Here is a 24052-nt window from a genome sequence, read left to right on the forward strand (position 1 = left end):
ATAAAGTTATCAGTAGAATTTTGAGATAATGTGAGACATCGAAATGAAGACATCGAAATGAAGTAGGAAGTTTGATATCCAGGTTCTGGAATAGGGGAGCATAATTGAGGGTCAGGGTGGTATGAAAGATATCTGATACTATGGAGGAAGATGATGTTCCCTAGAGAGAGTTTTTAGTCATCTGAGAAGAGTGAATAGGACAGACTCAAGAGGAACCTCAGTGATTAATGTTGGACAGCAGACAAACATCCAAAGGAAACTAGAGAGTGAGTTCAAGAGGCTGGAGGGAGAGAGAGAGACAGAGACAGAGAGAGAGAGGTCGTCATTTCAGACTGACAGCTTCCCGATGCTGAGGTGAGTGAATGTGCTGAGATGACAACTGAAATGAAGGATGAAAAGTGCTCACTGGGTTTGGCAGCATAGTGGACATTGGTCAGTGTTGGTGGTCTGGTCATGGTGGTGGTGCTGGTGTATGTGAAAATCCATATTAAACTTGAGTTGGGGAGTGAATAGGAGGTGAGGCAGTAGATAAGCAAGGGTATACAGTTACTTCAAGAATTTTCAGGCTGATTGTTAGAAACATATGTAAGAGACATTTATTACTGTTGGTTAGGATGAGACAGGTTAGAGCGTACCGATGAGAAGTATGAGGCAGGGGATGAGGGCAGGAGAAACAGCACAGTCAGTGGAGAGATGCACAAAAGGCATGAGAAATGCCCATCAGATCTGGTGTACTTGCTGAAGAAGAGGTTCTGCTGAGTTTAATCTCCATGGTTGCAACCTGTGAGCAGCGTGGAATGGGGTCTGTTAGTGCTGCCAAGTTCTAATGAACTCTACCATAGTACCGTCCTTACATTTATTTTCAACTATTTCTAGAGAACTTACCAAGCAGCAAATGTCAGCACAATTCTTTTGATGTGTGAAAATGCTCTGGCGTTTAGTCACTTGTCAGTCTCATGTTCAAGTCTTATCCATCTGTCATGGCCCAGTTGAAAGCCTCAGATGAAAGACTCTCCCTCTCTAATCTGAATGGTCATAGCTTGGTGCTTTTTTTTTTTTTCCTCTTTTTTGGCATTTGTTCTTGTATGTGTTTACCGTGTGTGTGTGTGTGTGTGTGTGTGGTTTTTTTCATTCTTCTCCTTAGATGATAGAAAACAAAGACCATGACTGAAAGGCGTCTTATATTCTCCACAGCACCTAGCCAGTTACATTTATTTAGCTTGTTACCTTAAATGCATGTAAATATGAACATGGGGAAATGGTTATTAGCAGACAATTAGGAGGAGTTATATAAGGAAGCGCAAGATTTCTGTGGTTTGGAATCTGAATTAATAGTCTGAAAAATTATGGTACCAGATTATAACGTTTTGTATTTATGATACTTAGTAAAATATGTTTTGAAAGTTTCCTGTTCCCTGCTATTAAGGAATCAAATTATTTAACAATAATACAACTCCTCTTTGGTGTAATTAATAGTTTACTTTCATATCATTATTCCCTTACTGAGAGTAACCCAAAGTTAAAGAGATAGAGACATCACAGGGGTTTCATCCCACATTGCAAGTGAAGAAACCAAAGCCAGAGAGATAATCAGTCAAAAATCCCTTTACTAGTAAACACAAGTGCTAAGATATAAGCCAGGACCCTCTGATTCTAATCCAGGTTTCTTTCAACGTGCTCTATGGCTTTTGAGTTTTTTTTTTAATAGAAATCCAATTATAAGGAGCACTTTGGTCTATTTTATTTAAATGAATAAAAAATCACTTATCAGAACAATCTCTTGGTCAGAGCTAAGACCACCTTTTCTGGAAGAAGCTTGGCCTTGTGGTTCAGAGCTTCATACATGGCCCTTCAGCAGAATGGGAAGAACCCTGCCCCTGTGGATTGTGCTGATGCTGTGATTTAAAGAAAAGAAAATAGAAGCCACATATCTGTGGAATACTAACTGTTAGAGCAACAGTGACCAGCACTGTTCAGTATAGTGAACGAACCTGGTATTCACATTTTGGAAAAAAAACAGATACATATCTGTTTTTCTAAGCTTTTGACTCTGACTTACTACTTTTGTTAATATAAAGACTAGCATCATTTTTGATTTAGGATGATAACTTATATTCTAATGAAAGAACTAGAAATAAGGAAGGTCATTATCATTTAGGGGACTATGGCTGGCTTTAATTATATTATTGTTAAAGCTTTCACAAATTGAAATAGCGTGTGTTAAATATATAAAATCTATAATTTTCTGTTAAAACGTTGAATGGGGAAGCCTCTGACTAAAATCTTTATATAATATTATTCCCATTGGCCAGAGCTGATTTTAAACTGGATAATAATGTCTGTTGTGAACAGATTCTTTTTAATTGTACTGACTTTAACTTATAGATCCCCAAACTCAAGAATATATTTTTGTCAGGGGAATTAAGGAACGAAGAACATATACTTGTAAGAAATTGCAGAAAGGCATAAAGTGCTTTTTCTTCCTCCTTTCCACACTTTTAAATGTTATCTGAATGAATGGCTGCTACCGGGTAAAACATTTCCTTATGTTCTTCTATAAATTGTCTTAGACAAGGTATTTGGGAATTGCTGTACAGTGTGGGAATTAATTGAACTTGGTTGTATATGAAACCAAAACGATCAGTTGAGATATTGAATCTGAAACCAGGTGTTCCACGGTTAAATAGTTACGATTCATGGAAAAAAAAAAAAAACCACAGAATTTTAAGGACTTTTTTTTTTCTCCAAGGCAGTTGGTTCTATCACTCACTCCATGTGGACTGTAGACTCCGGTCTAGCTCTGGTTATCCTTATCTCCATTACAACTCTTTTTTTAGTACATTGTAAAATGTATTAAATTGGCATTCCAGACAAACATTTGAAAATGGTCTTTTACCTCAGGTGAACCTGGCCTTTGTTGAAGCAGCAGACTACATCTCAGAACCTGTTAACAGGGAGCCTCCTTCCAGAGAAGCTCAGATACTGACTTTGAAAAACACGTCTGAATTCGATGTACTTGTCATTGGAGGAGGAGCAACAGGAAGTGGCTGTGCCCTAGATGCAGTCACCAGAGGTGAGTCCTGGTGTGGGTGGATGTAACACAGGTAAAGGTCTCATCTGTCCTTCTGATATAAACACAGTGTGCGCTCCGTGCTGGGAAGTCACGTTTCTGTTGCATTGCTTAATTTTCCATTCTTTGTGAAGCACCTTCCCGTTGTTAAAATGTAGGTACCTGCACAATTTTGAAATGAAGTATAGTTTGTCTTTTACACTGAAATGAATTTATTTAGAAAGAAAACTTTATATTCCTGTGAATTCATTGATTTGATGTTCTGGTTAGTTTTTTTTATACACAGTAAAGTACATTTATGTGAAATAAAATTATTTGTGTATCACCTAAAATCACATTTATGTCAGTGATTTATCTTTAATAAAAAGATTTATTAAAATGAATTAATATATTAAAATAATTCTTTTTGTTTCTCTATTAAAATAATCTCTTCCAATGAAATACAGACTACAGTTTGGGAAACTCTAGTTCAGGTGACTGAATGATGGAAAAGACTTGCTAACCTGTAGTTCTGTCTCACTCTATTAGTCAGCTTCAGGAAAGATATTATGAGAAGTTCTTTCAAAATGGCAACAGGATATATAAAGAAAGAAATTTTAGTATGGAACACCAAGGCTCTTACATATGATATGTTTAATGATTTGCTTCTTTTGCCTGTGGTTATTAGTGTGGAGTTTGGAATCAAAGAAATCTGAGTACATATCCTGGCTGAGCTGCTTTATCAGATGTATGTATGTGCATACACACACACACGCACATACACTTAAGCAAGTTACTTAATTTCTCTCAGGTCCCTCATCTTTCAAATAAGGAAAGAAATATCTTCCGTTAATGATTGTTATGAGGATTAAATGCATAATCATGAAGAGGATTTAAAACAGTGCTTGTCACACAAAGTAGAAACTCAATAAATTGTAGATAGTATTATAGCTGCCATTAATAACATGAAGGCAAAAGACTTTTAGAACCAATTGTCCCGGAGAAATAATCCTTTGTGATTATTTTTAGATCTATCAAATTGGACTGGGTATTGCTGCAAGGAATTTTGACTCCAAATTATTTTAGTTACTATATAAGATTCAGTATTCATTGCAGTTTCATATTCAGTGGTAATAGTTTATTACATGGAATAATTTTTCTCAGATTAAGTTACTACCACACCCACCCTAGACTTAGGTACTTTGCATATCTGGTAGATTTTAGTTTTACAGAAATGAAATAAATTTCGTGAGATTAGGCACACATAAGCCAAAAAGTACAGTAGATTTACTGTGATTGCACAGGACCCCCACTTGAGTTTTGATCCATGTAGACGTCACAGCCTAGGTCCTTTATGTCAATTCCAAATAATGGCAAATTCACAATAATAAGTCCTGGAACATACTCAGTTTCCTGGCACACCCTAATATTTATATAATTTTGTCTCCATCCATAGTTTATAATTTAAGCTGCATTATCCTGGGACATACTAAGTCAGATGGAAAGAAGAGTTGAAGTTACCTCAAGGTGCTTGAATTCAACACTCTTCCCTGGAGTCTTGGGAAAGAGAGTGTCAAGAGAAGACACATAGGCAGTGTAATGGGAGGTCTCGTTTGGGACTGCCCCAATTGTCCTGGGACTACTCCAGGGCTTAGAAGTTACCAGATGACAATTGTCTATGTCCAAGAGGATCGTTTCCCCAGTAGCGTTCAGAGAAATATTTCTTGCTATCTCCACTTATGTTCATGCTATGTACTGAAGTATACAGCAGTTCTTTTTCTTTCATTTCAACAAATATTGGCTGAGTGCCTGCTTTATGCATGGCAATATTCAAAGTACTACATGAGAATACAAAGATGTTTGATCCAGGCTCCACCCTTAGGTTGCTCCAAGTTCTGTAGTTCTGTAGTAGACTGAGTTACCCTATAGAGAATATGTGCCTTTCAGGAGGCTTGGGGGCATTGTTATATCTGCATAGAATGGTCTGGAGAAAGCAAGCTGCTATTTAGCACGGGTAGAATTTTAGTAGGCAAACATTGCTTGCTGGAAGTGTGCCAATCTGAGGGAGCATGTGAGAGGAACAGTGTGTGTGGGAAACAGCCCGTGTTTCAGTTGGGATCACCCAGGCTGTGCTGGGGAGGATATGAGAGGAGTGCAAAAGCAGGGCTGGGCCTGGGATACCGGGAAAGGTCTTTGGACTTTACTGAACAGGCCCTCTGAGACAGTGAAGAGCATTCGTGATGAGGAAAGGATAGGCAATAAGGAAGAAGCAGGGGCTAAACTTGTAAGAGATCTAGAGACAAATAAAACAGAAAGGACGTAACTTGCTGGTGTTAGTAGGATATGAATAAGGGAGGCAATATGTGCAAGAATTGTTTCTTCTTTCTTTTCTTTTTAAGATAGGAGCCATCTGAATATTTCTGTAGACTCAGAGGAGAGCCTTAACATGCAAATAATAGAAGGCTGCATGTGGAACAAGCTCTCGGGAAAATACGCGGCATGGGATATCAAAGATGTATCTTAGCTTTGGCAGGGCAAGAAGAGACATTTCTCAGGGACGAATACAAAGTGTAAAGATTCTAAGGCATAAAAGAGGGAGTCTGTGTGACTCTGAAGAGCTATTCTTAAACACTCAAAAAGAAGTGAGATGTGCTACTTATGGATAAGAGTAGGGACTTGGATGTAGAAAAGATTTAGAGAATGTGATAGGAATAGGGGTTGCTTTGCTCTGGTTAGAAAAGGATATCTGTGTGTGTGTGTGTGTGTGTGTGTGTGTGTGTGTGTGTGTGTCCCCATGTGTGTCCGATATTGCTCAGAGTTGGGGCAGAGAAAATACACGATAGGGTAGAATCCCAAATTGAGAACTGACTAGGTATCAATGACAGAAGGAGAAAATGAGAAAAGATTCCATGAAGGCAAGAAATTGTTTAAATGGAAACTTAGGACTGGTAGGGGGAGGTAAGGGGAGTTGGAAAGCCAGCTTTCCCTCAAAGAGTTAGGACCGTGATTGCAGTAGCAAAAAGGCAACTACTGATTAAATGTCTTTTATTCCTTTTCTCCTTTTGAAAAGTCTCACCTATATTTGCTTTTGTGCATTTTTTAGATATCTTTTTAAAAACATAGATAAGATCATACTGTAGTCATTACTTTGCAGTGTATTACTTTCAAATAACAGTGTAGTTAATCAATCTTTACATGTATATGGTATTCATTGTTTTTCATGGCTGAAAAATTCATCCCAAAGACGTTCTTGTTAATGACTCTTTAGGTGGTTTCCAGTTTTTTGTTTTGTTTCATTCTGCTGTTTAAAATAATACTACTTGTGAGTCAACTGCTGAACCAGCTCTGGGAATATAAAGACTAATAAGATGTGGCCTTGCCCTCGAGGAGCTTATAGTTTATTAATATTCGCTGAACAAACATTTTTCCTTTGGGCAGTAAAGAATGTTACCTAGTACATTAGCAGACGATTGTGGGTGATGACCGTGATGATGATTTTGAAAAGATAAGAGTTTTCAGAGCCAGAATGTTGACAAGATTTTTAATACTTATAGTTAGTAACAGCTAAGAAAATGAAGTACTTTCAGTATCTCCTGGCATTTCAGTTGCTGTCTTTTAAAATAATTGACTGACTGTCTTATTTGATGTATACGGAGTTACGATTTATAAAAAGGATGGATAAACCATAGTTTGTATTTCCTTTATTATGCTGGTAGCCCTCTGAGGGTAGCATTTATAATTAAAATGTATAGAGATGCTGAAGTTAATCTATATTTATCCTTTTACTACAATTTCTGATCATATCAGTAGCCCTCTGAAGTGTGAAATAATCATGGGCATTTGGTTAATGAATTGTGCATTGTTGCTGTTCATTCATGGAATTTGCTCTTTTATTATATTTGATGCTTCACTTAACAACAAATTTTGCTTTCTCTGCATTTGATATGTTTTTACCAAATTATTCCTGACTGTATCCATTAATCTTTAGTCACATTTGACAAAAATAAATTACTGTGATCTTTTAAAGTTACCAGTAATAATTAGATTTTTCAGGACATCAAAGTTTTGGGGGAACTGCTAGATGTTAAAAGGCTCGTATAAAAATGTTTTCACAAGGTTTTTGATGAAATATTGTGCCCAAATGCAATTTTGGTAATGGATAAACAAAGACCATAGAAGGAAGAGAAAAAGTCATGAAGTTTTCATAATGAACATTTATTTGCATTCTTACCATCTGCATTTTCTTAGGAATCAGTTTTTCATTTGTTTCATTTGGGAATATTATTATATAAACATAATATGCACAGCTCTCCTCACGTTCTCCTGTAGGTCTCTAGGATCAATAGGAATTGCTTCTCTGGTTAAAACCTCTGTGGCCAGTCCCCAGCCTTGAAGCACGATGATATAGGAGGCACTTTGCCCCCAAAAGAGAGCTGGAATGAAGAGACTCTGATAAATGTAGTCACTCCCTCAGAGGGCTTCAAGATGTTTTTTTCAGTTCTTTTTTGTTATTTTATGTGATTTACCTGTATGTATCGGGGTCAATCAGTACAATTTTGGTTTAAAATCTTATTTATAAACTTAAACTTTATGGCTTCAAAATTCCAGAGAAGACTGCTTCTTGCTAGAAGAAAACATTAATTGTAGATCTCTTGTTTAAAAATGTATATGTACTTCTAGTTTATGAATGGTGCCTGGCTAGTAATTCCTGAATTCTCACCACAGTTCCTTCGAGTCTAAGACAGTATAGCATAACGAGTAAGGACACAGGCTATGAAATGAGAACCAAGTGGGATCAGTCAGCTTCATCACTCACTAGGTCCATGACCTTCAATAAGTGTTCTAACCTTACAGAGAGCCTCAAGGTTCTCAGACATAACGGAGGATAACAACAACACTTCTGCATAAATAAAGGTTTGTGAAAAGGAGCAGGTGTGTGCATTTTTAATTGCATTAAAAACTGCAGGAAAGGGAGAGCCATGGAAGATAGTGCATTTTGGGAATTACAGATCTCCACCCCCTTCTACCACTGCCCCTCTTCCACCATGAGGGTAGAGAAAATCCTATTTCAGGACAGTAGAATTGCAGCAGATGAAAGTTTGCTACTTACTGGACACTGCTAATTAGACTAGGTTGCAAATTGCTACTAAAATTAATCTGGAAATTTGATGTAATTTAGTGATTATGTTATAGTGACTGTCTTTGGCAGGAGTAGGGTGGGGAGGGTTAGAGAAACTGTGCCAAAGTTATCTGGAAGAATCAGCCTTTGAGATTTACTAGATTAATTTTGAAAAAGAATAATGATAAAGCAGATAGAGCTCTATCAATATCGAAGTGTATTCTAAAGCTACTTTAATTAAAATAGTTTGCTAAAGGAACGGAGAGATTAGCGGAGCAAAAGTAAGAGGCTAGAAATAGATCTGAATACATAAAATGTAGGATATGGTAAAAGCATTTCATATTTGTCATTATTGGTTATTTAATAAGTGACATTGAAGTATCCACTTTCCCAAATTTATATTTGTATATATTATGTATATTTATATTCTATTTATCATGATCCCTGTGGATCAAGGATTTAACAATAAAACACCACAAACCTATTAGAAGAAAGTATATGGAAATTTAAAAACATGGAGTAAGACAGGTGTTTTTAAGCATGAGATCAATAAAGTCATTTTCCTTTTGGCAAATCCTGTTAAATTTGATTTCATAAAAATTGAAATTTATCTATGGCAGAAATATAATAAACACCTGTGAAGTTGGAAAAATAACATATCAGACAGGATTTGTTTCATATTGTTTTCAACTTTTCTATATCCTTTTGTTTTAATGTCTGTGATTAAACACAAGTAGCTGGATTCTTTTTTTTTTTAACGCTTGATAGATGGAATCTGTCTTTCAACAGGTGAATTTGGTCCATCTCCATTTATTTGGATGCCATGTGCTTTTATTTTGTATTTTTTACCTTACATCTTTTTTTACTTTGCTCCATTTCCTTCTTCCTTTCCTCCATATTAAATCAGCTTTGCATCACTCTCTGTTGCCATACATTAAACTCTAGGGATACAGTTGCTGCCACCTTCAAGTCCCATCAGAGACTTTTCTCAAAACCAAATCGAGGCTCCTGCCCTGTGTTGATCTTGGCCAGCCAACTGGTGGTTCCCTGGCCCAGGTACTGCTCTCCAGGCTGGGTCCATCTTCCTGCCTCCTGGGCATGTCCCAGCAGATAGTCCACAGCCCCAGACAGTGGTCAGCAGAAGCTTTTCCACCCTTCTTCAATCCCTGGATTCCAGCACTGGTCTGTCTTCTTCACCTGTCCCTATCTCTTGCCCTTCAGGAACTGAAATCTTGGTTACCTTTGCCTGTTTCTAGACCCAGATTCCACCAAGACAGAGGCTTTGGGCCTAACTACTCTGCTCTGAGTTTCTGCTACATTTCTGGTCCATGAGGTGTTTATTTTTGAATCAACCATGCCTTAAAAAATATATATGTATGTGTGTACATAGGTATGTATGTACAGATATATATACATGTAAAAAACATATATATATATATACACACACATATATATAATTTTCTCTGTGTTTGGAGAGGAAGAGTTTAAAGCTGAACTCACAGTGGCATATTGATCAAAATTTTACCTATAAGCAATATTTATAATAGCAAAAAGAGTGTGGTATGGTTTAATAAATTGGGTCCATTCAGTTATTCAGAGAGGTTTGTAAGTATTTACAGGGATAATGGCTAAAATGTATTGTAAATTGAAAAACAAGTTGTGAAGAATGAGTTTGTTAATTGTATTTGTTTTTGAAGCAAAAAAGTACACAGGTTTATCAGCATAAAAAGTTTCTGGTAGAATATATGGGACATTTTTAATAGTTAAACTTGGTTATGTCTGGAGTATATTATTCTCTCTTTTCATCATTTTACATTATTTGGATATTCCTTCTCTCTGAATACTGGCTGTTTTTATTATAAAATAATAAAAAGTAAAATAGTAAAAAAGTAAATAGTAAAATAGTAAAAAGAGAAAGCAACAACAGCAACTTCCTTATTCCCCTGAAACTCTATTACTATAATTAGTGTTATGGCTTAATACATTTTTGTGCCTCCATAATCATGTGTGAACTTAAGAGATTCAAAGTATGTTAATGATGTGTTCTAACTTAGCATAGTATCTCCATTAATGGTTTATATGTTTCTAATAGAAAAATAGAAATAGGTATAATAACCAATCCAATATTATATAGTTCTGTAAAATGTTAACATTCACTGTTAGAAAATACTAGGCTTAAAGCATAGAATCCTGATCATGAGGATTAACAAGCCAGGGTTGCTTTGCAGCTGTACTGGTGTGTTATTTTTTAGAGAAATTGGTACTAATGTACAGAGTGTCTAAACTTTTTGATTTGTGTGTTATTACCTGGGTGCCTCTGGTAGTTATTTCATAGCTATTACTCTCCCCTTTCTATTTAAAAATAGTTAAATAATGCCACATCTGAAAATTTATTATAATGAAATAAAGATGTAGAGAGTTTAAATAAAAATACAATCTTGCAGTTCTGTGATAGCGAAGGTAGGAAATAACCCGAATGTTCAAGAACAGGGAATTGAATAAATAAATCATTGTAAATATTTAATGTATTACTATGCACACATTAAAAGTGAAATTATAGAAAAATATGTATTAACATTGGAGAGATGTTTACAATAAATAATGTTAAATGAAAAAAATGGAATGTATCATATGATCCTGTTTTGGTAAAAATGTGCGTATGTGATTACATACACGCACAGAAAATGTGAACATTTAAACACCCAAATGTCAACTGTGGTTATCTCTGAGTAGTGTGGTTACAGGAGGGTTTTATTTTGTTCTCTTTACTTCTCTGCATTTATTATATTGAGTGTGTTTGCATGCATAAGATAATCAGTAAAAGGTATTAAACTATGCTTCTGTTCTATTTCATGTTGTAAAAGTTAAATGTACCATTCCTCCCCTTAGTTGGTAATTATCCCTCTGTATTCATCCAACTGTCTTGATCCATGAATTGGTTTAGTTGGAAGTGCCTGGCAGCTAGACATTCCCACTCAGGACAGAAAAGGCAAGTCTGTGAAGAGCTGTATTTCATTCACATCCCTGACCCCACCCAAACGGTACAACTTTAACTTCAGAGATGGGCTGAGTATGACTGAAAGGTAGATTTCAAGTTGACTTTCTTCTTCTGCTATAACTAATCTCGTTCTTCCACCAAAGAATTTCAGAGTAATCTCACTCCAAATATTAATACTTTACCACTGCAGTGAAATTCATGAGAGTAACTACTAAAAGCAATCAATTATAAAAACAAAAAATCGAATAATCATACCACTCCCAAATGTTCTGGTTCATCTCAGCAGTGATAGAACATATTGCTTTCCATAAAAAGTAACTTCTGAAAAGAAAAGAAACAAGCAAAAGCTATTCCTTATAAAATCTTGAACGAGTTTAGTGAATTATCATACATGTACAGAGGCCAGCCCTTCACTGGTGGGCATGTGGGGAGGTCATTCTTTCCACTCTGAGGAAAGATCTTCCCCAGTGCCTCACATCCAGCTAGGCACAGTTGCTGGAAGCCTGGATGCATTATTTTCGGTCTCCTTCAAATTTAATTATTTTACCTAAGATGCAAAATGTTAGCATTGAATGTCACTTAAAAATACTGTTCAAAGACAAATATCATATGATATTGCCTATATGTGGAATCTAAAAAAAATGGTAAAAATGAACTTATTTACAAAACAGAAAGAGAGTCACAGATGTAGAAAACAATCTCATGGTTACCAGGCGGGAAAGGGATGGGGGAGGGATAAATTGGGACGCTGAGATTGACATATACACACTACTATATATAAAATAGATAACTAATAAGGACCTACTACTATATAGCACAGAGAACTCTACTCAATACTCTGTAAGGGAGTGCAGAGTACTCTATGGAAAAGAATCTAAAAAAGAGTGGATATATGTATATCTATAACTGATTTACTTTGCTGTACACCTGAAACTAACACAACATTGTAAATCAGCTATACTCCAATAAAAATTAAAAAAAAATACTGTTCATTCTCTTTGAGAAGATAAAACAGTGCTCTCTCTTCACTTCCTTGCTTTATACTGAAACAAAACAAAACAAACTAAACTCTTATTTTCAGACTGGAGGTGGAAAAAAAGTTTGGATTTTTGAGAGGTGAAACAGGAAGGAACATCTTAGGTAACCGAATCATGCAAGATCATTATAAGACTTTAAACAATTTCATTGTCTTTGCTGTAGTCGGTTAATCAGTTAAGGCAAAAGCGGTTGTAACTTCTAATAATGTCTTGATTTTGCATTACTCTCCTCCTTCCTCATTCCGTTATTCTCATCCAACAAAAACGAGAAATCCAGAACGTTTAGCATAAAAGCAGTTGAAATTTTTAAAATGTTTTCTTTTTAAGGTTTCAAAAACTTTTGGTAATACTTTTAGGTTACATGGTACTTTAATATATCAATTTAGCTGTAAATTTAGAGACTACATTTTTATTTTGCTCTGGAAGGAGCAGTATCATTTCCCTTCAGAAATTCTGGTGGGTAGCTTGACGATATGACACTGGAAATAATGGGACAAGAAGAAACAGCCTGGCTTGACAGAGAAGCCCATTTTAACTTTTGTTGGTATTCACTAAGGTTTTTCACATAAGTACATGTGAATAACTTTTTTAAATGTCCAATTCTTGCAAAAGCAGTTTTGAGGCTTTAAAGTGTTAGCTCTCACTTAAATATCCTGAAATATCCTCCTGAGATGGCTTGCTAATTCCTAGAGTAGTTCCCTGCCTCACACTGTGTCAGTTTGGGAAAGAAAAAAAAACCCATCCTGATAACACACACCCATAAAATTCTCTCTTCATATCACTCTCCAATTACCGTCTTCTGCCTTCTGAGGCTAGACTCTCTATTGCCCCCCTCATGCTGTGTGGTTCCCCTAGAAGGTCTCCCCACACTCCAGCCCCTGAGTGACAGGCAGACCCTAAATAAGCTGGGCCATTTCAGTCATTTGCCTTCTCTTGCTTGAGCTGATCTTTGCCAGTGATAATTCCCTTGCTCCTGCCCTCTACCCATCTGAGCACATCCTCCTCTGTTGACTCAGCCTTTCTCCAAGACCCCATCCCAGATACAATTAAAATAACTACCTTGGCTGTAGTTATTGTTCACACAGGGAATTGTGTCACAGTCTCTCACAAGCTGCAGTGCTTCCTAGCAACTCACATGGAGGTTGGCAGGATTCAGATCCTCGCAAGTTACTGGACTGAGGCCTCAGTTCCTTGTGACCTGTTGACCAGGGGCTCTGTTGGTTCCTTGACTCAGAGCAAGACAGGTTGCTTTATCCAGGAGGAAGTCGCAGTCTCTTGTAACCTAACCATGGACGTGGCCTGCCACCATCGTGGCTGTATTCTGTTGGTTAGAAGCAAGGCACTAGCTAAGCCCACACTCCAGGGTAGGGGATTACATACTAGGAGGTGGGGCTAGCTGGGGACTAAGGCATCTTCTCCCACAGCCTGTGGGTACCTTTGGGCAGGTAGGAGCCATAGGCTGGATGGGAAAGCTGCTTATCCCCTCTCAGTTTTATGTCCCTGCCTCGAATGGTGTGGGCATCTTAATGCCATGACTGATTCCAAGACTGGAAGGAGAGGTGTGTTCTAAATAATTCAGCTCTTAAATGCCATTTGAAAGTCAACTTCCTCATCTGATCTTCAACTGAAGAAAAATGGTATATTTTAGTACTGGAAGAAGAACTCTCTGTGTCGGACTTACTAAGAAAAGGTGATAGAGCTCACCAAGACAGTGCATTGTAAGAGAGATTGCAAATGTAATCTCGACTAAGCAATTTGGGGTTTATATCCTGAATTTAATTTTTGACCCACTTTAGGATAAAGAGTCCTCTGCATTTTCAAATGCAGCACCTATGAAACTTTGCTTCATTTTGTTCACTTGCCTCTCTTTGGGTTGGGAGCTACTTGACAGCTTGGTCTATGTCTATTTCATTTCTAACACCAGCACTTTACCTGGCACTTAGGCTCTCAAAATATATGCACTAATATGATATATTTTTCTGTGTGTTTAATTAATACATCCTGTACTAAATTTCCTAAGCATTGCTAGAGTTTTCATAGTTGAGAATTTTACACATCTTTTTCTGGCATAAATGCTTAAAAAGAGTGACCTGGGTCTATGATATCTGTAATTTCTGTGTTATTTTGCTAGTTCATTAGAGCGTTAGCAGTTTTTGCCCTTGAATCAAAGTTCTCTACTTTTCTCTCCACAGTTTCCAAATATTTTGTCCTTTTGAGTCAAGGGAATTGCCCTGATTTTATGATGACATTTGGGTACGATATTTAAACTGTTAGAAGTTATAAAAACGACCCTTTGGTATTAAATGTAATAAATGGCTCTGAATTGAATACATGCACAAGTTCTCTTATATGAGCTTCGTGAGCCCAAACTGCTCCAGTTACATATTCTCATTGTAATTGGATTCTATGACATTCTCTCATCCCCCAAGAGTATGGCAGGCCATGAAAATTTCTTCTGGCTTGGTGCTGATGTATACTTCGCGTCTTTTGAAATTTTGGATTTCATATCTAACTAGTGTATGGAACTTGTAGTAATGTTGGTCCTCCCAGTCCTGAAGAGGCCGGGGTGTCTCTGCAAGAAAACAAAACAAAACAAAACTGATTTCATTCCCAAGAGATTTATTGCAACCCTCAAAGAAAGCCAGGTTGGGAGGGATGATTTTTAGAACTGACTTGTCTTTGTTCAGCCTCACCTTTACCAAGAATATTGTCTTTTCTTTACTCATGGATACTCTGTACTGGGTTCATTTGTCCTGGCTTGTGTTTTTCTTTGTAGTTCTACAATACTGTGCTTGCGCGTCTTCAGTTAGACTGTAAACTCCTCAGCATCAGAGGTTATTCTCTTCTTTCTTCTTCTGTTTCGATATCTTTGATCTCTTTTCCCATTTTATACCCACCTTCACACCACTCCAGAAATAGGAACCGGCACATAGAGGGCTAGTCTAGATTCACAGTGGATGCATCAGAGTTGACTGGAGTTGAGAGGCTGGCACATGTCTGGACTCTCGTAGTGAGGGATGAATGTGAGTTCCAGAAGGCATCGGTAACAATACTGAGTTAACTCTACATGGTTAAAGATGGGTGCCAGACTCCCCTTCGACCCTCGAAACACACCAGTGTATGTTACTGCCCTGAAATTGCACTGTAATATTTTCTAGCTGTGATTCATTCACAGTTTAATATGCTTCTAGTTCTGGTTTGACTTTTCCCCCAGGAAGAGACTAGAATCTCTTCATTATAATATAGACAGCGTACTGCACTTGGAATACAAATTTATCCATGTTCAGAGTAATTTTTCTTGTGACTGTCTCTACCCTGGAGAAGTGCCTTTAATGAATTACATACAAATTGTGTAATTTAAGAAGTTAATTTGGTTTTCTGGTTACACAGGACTAAAAACAGCCCTTGTAGAAAGAGATGATTTCTCATCAGGGACCAGCAGCAGAAGCACTAAATTGATCCATGGTGGTGTGAGATATCTTCAGAAGGCTATCATGAAGTTGGATATTGAGCAGGTAATTGTGCATGCTAGTTGTTAAACAAAAATTGCGACTGTGCTTTTTTCTACCCAATTAAATCAGTTTTTTTTTTTTTTTTTTTTTTATGGCTTTTAACATTCCTTCCTATTGGAAATACCTATTTAGTGTATTCGGCTGGAGTGTCTTTCAGGAGAGGTGTGCCATTTTTTTTCCTGTAGCATTATGTTTATGGGTAATCAGGGGCTTTTTCTACACAGGCATGTCAAAGTAGCAGATTTACAAAATCACTTTCGGATGTGTTACTTTTTTTTCGCGGTACGCGGGCCTCTCGCTGCCGCGGCCTCTCCCGTTGTGGAGCACAGGCTCCGGACGCGCAGGCTCAGCGGCCATGGCTCACGGGCCCAGCCGCTCCGCGGCATGTGGGATCTTCCCGGACCAGGGCACGAACCCGTGTCCCCTGCATCGGCAGGCGGACTCCCAACCACTGCACCACCAGGGAAGCCCTGGATGTGTTACTTTTAACAATTGTGATTGTTTTGTTTTGTTTTTTTTCCCCACCAATGGCCACCAAATTGCTACTTCGCAAGCAGTTTCGAGGGAACTGTGTTGTAATACATGAGGAATATTAAACTGATCCTCTTAACTGCAGATGCAATCATACTGCATATTGTCACTGACATATTCTTAAGGAAAAGATGATCTGAGTCATGCTTTTTTTTATGTCACACTCTGTTGTGTCCAGTCTGCCACCATTTGAAAACTGCCAAGGCAGTGTGGAAGATGACATTTCCCAGAGGAGTAAAAAAAAAAAAAAAAAAAAAATCAACTGAACTCCCTATCTGCTTTTCGTACATGAAAAACAACAGCAGCACTTACTTGACATTGTCAGTTTTGAATCTGTCCCCTTTTCTTATGTGTCTGTTTAGCATCGTGATGGATGTGAAGAAAAGAGCATAGGGTTTAGAATCAGATGACTTGTGATGTGTTTCAGCTTATTTATTTAATTTCTATGAGCCTCGGTTTTCTTCTTTGTAAAATTAGTATTATGATAGTAATGCTGGGCCGTCAGAGAGATGTAATAAGGACTAAAGACAAAAGCTTTTTAATGATAGTCTGTAAAATACTGTGCAACTCTTAAGTATCATCTCTGCTTGGGCTAGTGGAGGCAAGAAGGAAATGTTTAACATGAATCTGAACAATCTGTTATCTCTTACATGAGAAAATATAATGGGGGACTGAGAAAAGGGACAATACAGAGAATGCAAGATAAATTGCTACAATAATCTTGTAACTCAAGTCAGGAAAATATCTTACACCTGGGAACTCTGACAGCATGTTTTTCTCCTATGCAAATACAGTTTAAGGTTTCTAAAAAATCTTTCAGGTTGACAGCATGATGTATTATTAGAAATTTGATTAGGAGGGAGCTATCCTTGCTCAGAGGTAGAGAGGTTTCTGTGTATCAATCAGTTGGCAGGGTGTCTATTTGCCATTTGAAAATATTATGATCTGTTATTGCCAAACTAATTTTCTCTGTTTTGCTTTTCAGTACAGGATGGTAAAAGAAGCCCTTCATGAGCGTGCCAACCTACTAGAAATTGCTCCCCATTTATCAGCTCCGTTGCCTATAATGCTCCCAATTTACAAGTAAGCCTTTTGGTATCATCTGTATACTCTTTGCTTATCTGAGGTCAATAGAACAAAGTTTTAATGGAAATAGTTCCTCAATGTGTATTTCTTAATGTAGTTTTAATTAGTCCTAATCTTTAATCCTTTTAAAATATTTTCCTTTGTTGCATTTTAAAAAGTGTGACTTTTCCTATATTAGTCTCTGCTGACCCACCTCTAAGGGCTAGCTCTTAAAGGCAAAGGAGGTTGTGTTCTGCACTTATAATTAGTAGTTTTTTACTCCAGTTTCTGAGAGTATATACAGGAGCAACTACATTTGCACTGGGGAACATAAGAGGGTCATTTGCAGACTAAAATGCAGAGCCAGAAAGAATCCTGCTGCAAAATCTGAACTGACATATATCAACTCCAAACCCTAAGCCATTTTGTGTCATTTTAAATTTCCGAGTTAACCAAAACTGAAATTTGGTTTGGAGGTGTCAAATAATCAAAAATTATTAAACCCAATTTTCTAAATGTTGTTAGAGCTATCCATCAAGTTGACTTAAGATGGAATACAGGTGGTAGGAAATACAGAATTATGTAACTCTGCTAGCTGCATGAGTCTTGTGGGGCCTGGAAGCAGATTTTATAATTTTTGTCTATATTTTATCGTAGATTTCTTAGGACATCTTAAGTCAATGATTCTCTACCCTGGGTGTACATTAGAGTCGCTCTGATCTTTGCCCTAGTCTAGTTAAATTGATCCCTAGAAGCACGAGGCCCAGGCATCTATATTTATTTTTGATGCTCCCCAGAAAATCTAATATGCAGTCAGGTCCAGAACCACTGCCTTAGAGATGATTCATTTACTTTTATAATTCAGCTGGGCTGGTGTCAGAACAGGCCGGCACGTCTCTTGTTTCTTTTGCAGTACACTTCTAGGTATACTTTGCTTTTCTTAATAAAAAGTGTCTTGTATCTTAAAGTGACATTCTATAATGTTATACTCTGTTTCTGAAGAAACCTTTTCCCCTGTTTATGCTGTAGGTGGTGGCAGTTACCTTACTACTGGGTGGGAATCAAGCTGTATGATCTGGTTGCCGGAAGTAATTGCCTGAAAAGCAGTTATGTCCTCAGCAAATCAAGAGCCCTTGAGCATTTCCCCATGCTCCAGAAGGATAAACTGGTAGGAGCAATTGTCTACTATGATGGTATGTGATTTTTTTTTTTTTTTTTGACAAGATACTTTTCTCCCACTCGTGACCCTTACAGCATATTCTTAACGAGACAGTTTTGCATCCTAATTAACGTTAATCTTACACAACACACAAACGTACATGTGCACACTCCACATAGTGTTTTGCTTTTAATATTCCTTGTTTTTGCATATTCCTTTTCTTCTTTGATTTCGACTTTGTATCTCATGGTTGGTTTGGTCCATTTTCCATCATTATGTATTTGGTCACCACCTTCATGCCATTTAATTTGTTATGTTTGCCGGTGAACACTTGCCTTATGAATATATTATAATGTTGAAAGCAGCTGAGGATCTGTTAGGTTTTCTAGATGAAACCTCTATTTTCAAGGGGTTATAAACCTAGAGAAAAATGCGCCCTGGGCTGAAATTGACATGTTTGTATTTTGCACAGGGCACAATTCTTGAACATATAATTTATGTGAGAAGGTAGATGAACATTGCATCTGTTAAACCAGTCCCTCAGGTTTTAATGCTTATTTTATTGTTGTTAGATGTTTTCTAACAGTGACATTATCTAGTACCCATTTGCCACGTGTTCAATGTTCATTCTTTGTGTTTGTGTGTGTGGACAATACAATTTTGTACACTTTTATTTGAAGGAACTAACCACTTAATATATCTCCAGATGGACCACAATACAATACAAAACAACACAGGAAAAGCCATTTGTGAAGTTTTACTATAGTTTTAAAGGGTGAATGGATTTTAAAAGTAGTCCAAGGATGTCTATTTATAAAGAAATAGCTGGACACAGATTCAAAAAGGCTTAGAAATTTGTGGCACAAAGGCCCTATAGGGTCAGTGAGGTTTTTTTACCCCTACTATGTGATCTTTTGTATTTAGTGTTAGATATCTAAACTCTTAACATGAAGAAGTGTTTTTGTTGTTTTGTTTTTCCAGGAGACTTTGATATTTATACTTCATAACATGGGATATCCTTAAGGCTACCCCTACCTTTTTTTCTTCTTCTCAGTGTTAGGTTTCTGAATCAATTTAGCTGTCTTTCAGGCTTTCATATATGAATGCAAAATGTGTACGTGCAGATGGGGCAACGGGGATAAACCCAAGAAGATGTGTTAGGAGCAACAATATTAGAAAAATGTTAAGGGTCTTAGACAAACATTAAAAGCTAGAAAATTCACAGTTTACAGTGCCTTCCAGCATCTAAACACCATGGGGTGGGGGGCACTTAACTACTTTTTTGGTGCCCCTGATTGAGCCTACATGTTAAGGGACAATCTTAACTGTGAATATTCTTTCTCTGCTTTCAGACCCTTAATGTTAATCCACTGTAGTTTGTTGGGTGACTATATTAAAGAGGTTTTTGATCCAGGAGGAATAAAAAGGCATTCTGCAAATGGCCCCCTGCCCATCCTGACCTGAAAGTGTTTGTGCCCTTTGCCTCTTAGTTTCAATCCCTCCCGTGCAAACTCTCTCAAGAACTTGGCCATTTTCTCTACCATGTGATATACTGAACACGAACTACTTTTATTTTTTTAGCTTGTGCATATCTGAACCTCCTTGAGAGGAATATTAGTGGCTGTCATATCTGAATTTGTGCCATCTGTGTTATGTTGGTTTGATATTGTTATGAATTATAGATTCTTAACAATTCTACATGGAGAAACCAAGGGAAATCTGTGTCATATACTGCAGGAGAAACACTATCCTATTAGAATCAAGAGGAAGAAGAATTTCTTTTATCTAGAATTGGCTTTTATAGCTTGTTACAGGTTGCAAAATTATGAGTTTAGCTATTGAAAAGTTAAAAATTATTATTTAAAATAATTTCAAATTGATACTTGAAAATTGATTGTGAAGCCCAAGCCTTGAAAAAGTAAAAATAATTCTAGTCACTGGAAATAATTTCTTTTTAAATCTTGTTCTGAAATGATGCAGGTCCAACTGTGTCATGCCTGAGGCAAGACAAAACAACAATGTGAAACAGTGTAGTTCTGTGGTTTCACAGCTGTAATCACAGATAGGGCAACTCTTGTTAAAGCTAATGGTGTGATGAACAAATTAAATACCAATATAGAAATAAGGTAGAAAGGAACATATAGTAAAGGAATTAAATGTAATAAATGTGTGCTCAGAGAAAGGAAGGGATGACTAACCCTTCAACCAGAAAATAACATTATTATCCTGCTACCAAAGTATTTCAGAGAGGACAATATACTTCCTAAGCATATACCATTGCAATTGAAGTCTAAACATTGTAATTTATAAGATAAACATTTCTTAACAACAGCAACAAATACTCTTCTTCTTAAATAATCATTATGAGAATGTAGTAACAGTCTCCCAAATGATTTCAAAATGCATTTGGGCTACACAAAATAACTTAAAAAAATAATTTATTGAGGTGAAATTTACATAACATAAATATAACCATTTAAAAGTGAACAGAAATAATAATTTTTATAATTCCCACCTTGGGAGAATCTTGATCATAATGAAAAAGTGGCACAGGTAACTAAATGAACTTTTAAAATCTACAAGAAATTTTGCCAATTAACAACTCTGATTAGTTATCCATCACACAGTTACTTCAGTACCAGTGAAAAATGAAAAAATAATGGTGTGAAAATATAGTCAGACAGACTACTAAACATCACCATTAACATGGAGGGACCAGTGACTGAGTCCATCTTTAAGATTCTTTCAAAACTGAGATGTTAGGTCTGTAAGATATTCCCTCTGAAGTACAAAATGTACAAAGGTCAAAAAAATTTTCTTAATTATTCATGCAAACAGTTTATGCTAAAAAAATAGTGATGATCATTGCATAGGATTAAGGCAAAGTCTTTTCCTCCACAAAAGTCCACAAAGGGAATAAGATAAATTCCACATACATTGTTTTTCTTTTTATCTTTTTTTTTTATTGAGGGATAATTTACATATAACATTATGTTGGTTTCGGGTATACAACATAGTGATTCAATATTTGTGTATATTGCCAAATGATCACCACAGTAAGTCTAGTTAACATCTATCACCATACATCATTACAAACTTTTTTTTTTCATATGATGAGGGTTTTTTAAGATTTCTTAGCAACTTTCCAATACACCATACAGTATTATTAGCTATAGTCACTATGCTGTACATTACATCCCCAGGACTTATTTATCTTATAACTAGAAGTTTATGTCTTTGACCACATACTTTTAAATGTAGTAATTATAGTGGCACTTCTGTGCTTGGCATAGGTACGATCCATTGCCATATTTTGTTAAACTCTGAGAAACAAACTCACATATGTGGAGGAATAACTACCATCTTTTTCAGTATAGACAAAGTAAATGTCAAATTTCTCAGTAAGATCCATTTGAAGTGAAAGTTGGGATAGGAAGTGACACACTAGGTTATTTTTTCTTCTTATGTTCTGTTAGAGAAAGCAATATAGTCGCCTCACTGGTTTTCCGCCTGAGACGTGTCCTAGTATTTCCTCTCTGCTCCTTCCCATATCCTACCAGAGATCCACCAGCTGGACCCTGTCCGTGGCCATTACCACTGATCAGGGGGTCTCCACGTAGAGAGTGTTGTGACTGGTGCAACTCTCCCACGTCAGCAAAAAGTATTTAAGGCACGACAGGCTCGGGTGACTTGGCAGGCTGTGAGGTTATGTGAGCCAGCTGTGGAGGGCGAGCCAGTTTCCTCAGAAACTTACTTGGGCTTCCTCCGTCAACTTTACTTCAATCTCCCTGCTCCCAGAGAAGATCTTTGGTGCCATTCTAGTTGGACTTCAGTCATCCAATCCAGTGCACAGAAAATGAGACATAATTAAAAATCATTAAATATTTAAAACCATTAGATACCCCCATTAAGCTTCTGTAAGATGAAACTGGAGAACAAAATTACAGCTTTAAATTCTTCCTTCTGAGAGTCCAGGCGGTGACAGAGAGAGATGTCTGTTATTTCGTACCGATGATGCCCTTAAGTATTCCTTATGCACATATGAAAATAGCAACCTACGAGAAATTACGTTGGCTTTCCTAGTGTAAATAGAAGTTGGTTACAGCCATGTTTCAAAGGGGGAATTAAAGCCCAGGTTTCACTAGAATATTCATGTTTATTCCAACCTAAAACTCACAGCATACAAATAGATGAATTCAGCTCGTGAGAGAGCAAAGCCAATTTAATCTCTGGCTCCCCTGAGGTAAATGCAGCTCATGGTCCTGCCCCCGCGCCCCCCCCCCAACCTCAGCTATAATCCCTGGCTCCTGGAGGTAAAAATGCACTGAAGTGAGGAAAATTCTGCAGCAGGATATAATGATCCAAAATGACAGGGACAATAATGACAATGAATTTCATGTCTCCCAGTCATGAGCTGGAGATGCTTGACTAGGCTGACTTATACAATTAAATTGTTACAGGTACAGCAGGAGATGCAGTTAGCTGTGAGCTTTGGGGAATGAGGCCTCTGGCAAAAGGCATATTGTGGAATACAGACTCTTTTGTTAGGAACAAACTATTATTCCTCTAGGCATGCACCCGCAATCATATACGTCAATAAAAGAAAGCCTGGGTTAAAGACAAGTCTTTTAAGGTGTTGATTTTATCTATTTTGAAAGCTTAAAAAAAATCAATTACCCAGTAACACAAAGGTGATTTTTTTTTTTTTTTTTTTAGTCTTATGTTTTCATTTTTGTTTTTCCATTGAGTTCTTGGAACATAAGTCAAATCTAAAGATGGTGCCTTTAATCCTCATTTACATTATTTGCAAACACAATTGTTGAACTATAATTGGGTGTTATCTACTTTAAATTTGGACAGACACATTAATTTCTTCAGAACAGAAATAGATTGAATACCTAGCTGAATAGTGTGGGTTTACAAACAAAACAGCAGTACCATTATGCAAGTTCATCTCTGTGCTTCTTAATGCAGTTCTTGTGAGGCTGTTATGGTGATTCTAAAGTGGTTGTGTGAGCAGCCTCCTGGGTTGCATAAGACCATCCACTGGGGGTAGGAAGAACATATTAGAACTTTTCCTTAGACCTGTTTCTAGCAAATTCCTTAGAAATGTCTGTTTTTACATATGGTTTAAACGTCTATAAGTACAATAGTACAGGTAAGTAATTTATAAATAAATAACCATATTGGAGTTATATGCTGACATTTACTCTACTTCTGTAATACTCAACTTGATTTTTCTTTTTTGAACCCACTGGGTTAGTGATTTATCATCATTTTAAGTCTATGTCCCAGAGAAACTCTTATGTGCGGCAACCAGGAGATATGTACAAAATGTTTATTGCAGCACTGGGAATAACTTCAAAAGGAGAAATAATTCAAATATCTATCAAGACACGAATAAGTAACCTATAGTATATTCTCATAATGGAGTAAAATAGAGCATTGAAAGTGAATGAACTAAGCTAAGCTGAACTCATCCTGAGTTCAGTCTTAGAAAAGATATGTTGAAAGTGGCATGATAACTTGTCTCACAGTTGTAAGCATCACAGTCATACTTGGAAACTGCTTTCCAGAGTACC

General features: G+C 36.9%; 1 protein-coding gene across 2 annotated transcripts in view; it reads left to right on the top strand.

Moving 5' to 3' along the window:
* Window positions 1-24052, top strand: part of GPD2 (glycerol-3-phosphate dehydrogenase 2) — a 98531-nt gene that overhangs the window by 15401 nt on the left and 59078 nt on the right. For both annotated transcript variants that reach the window (XM_065880234.1, XM_065880235.1), the window contains exons 2-5: window positions 2902-3073; window positions 15594-15718; window positions 17232-17329; window positions 18341-18504. In XM_065880234.1, coding sequence (XP_065736306.1) covers window positions 2902-3073; window positions 15594-15718; window positions 17232-17329; window positions 18341-18504 — 559 coding nt within the window. The remainder of the gene's footprint in view (window positions 1-2901; window positions 3074-15593; window positions 15719-17231; window positions 17330-18340; window positions 18505-24052) is intronic.

This window comes from Phocoena phocoena, chromosome 7, assembly GCF_963924675.1.
Source record: "Phocoena phocoena chromosome 7, mPhoPho1.1, whole genome shotgun sequence".
Lineage (NCBI taxonomy): Eukaryota > Metazoa > Chordata > Mammalia > Artiodactyla > Phocoenidae > Phocoena > Phocoena phocoena.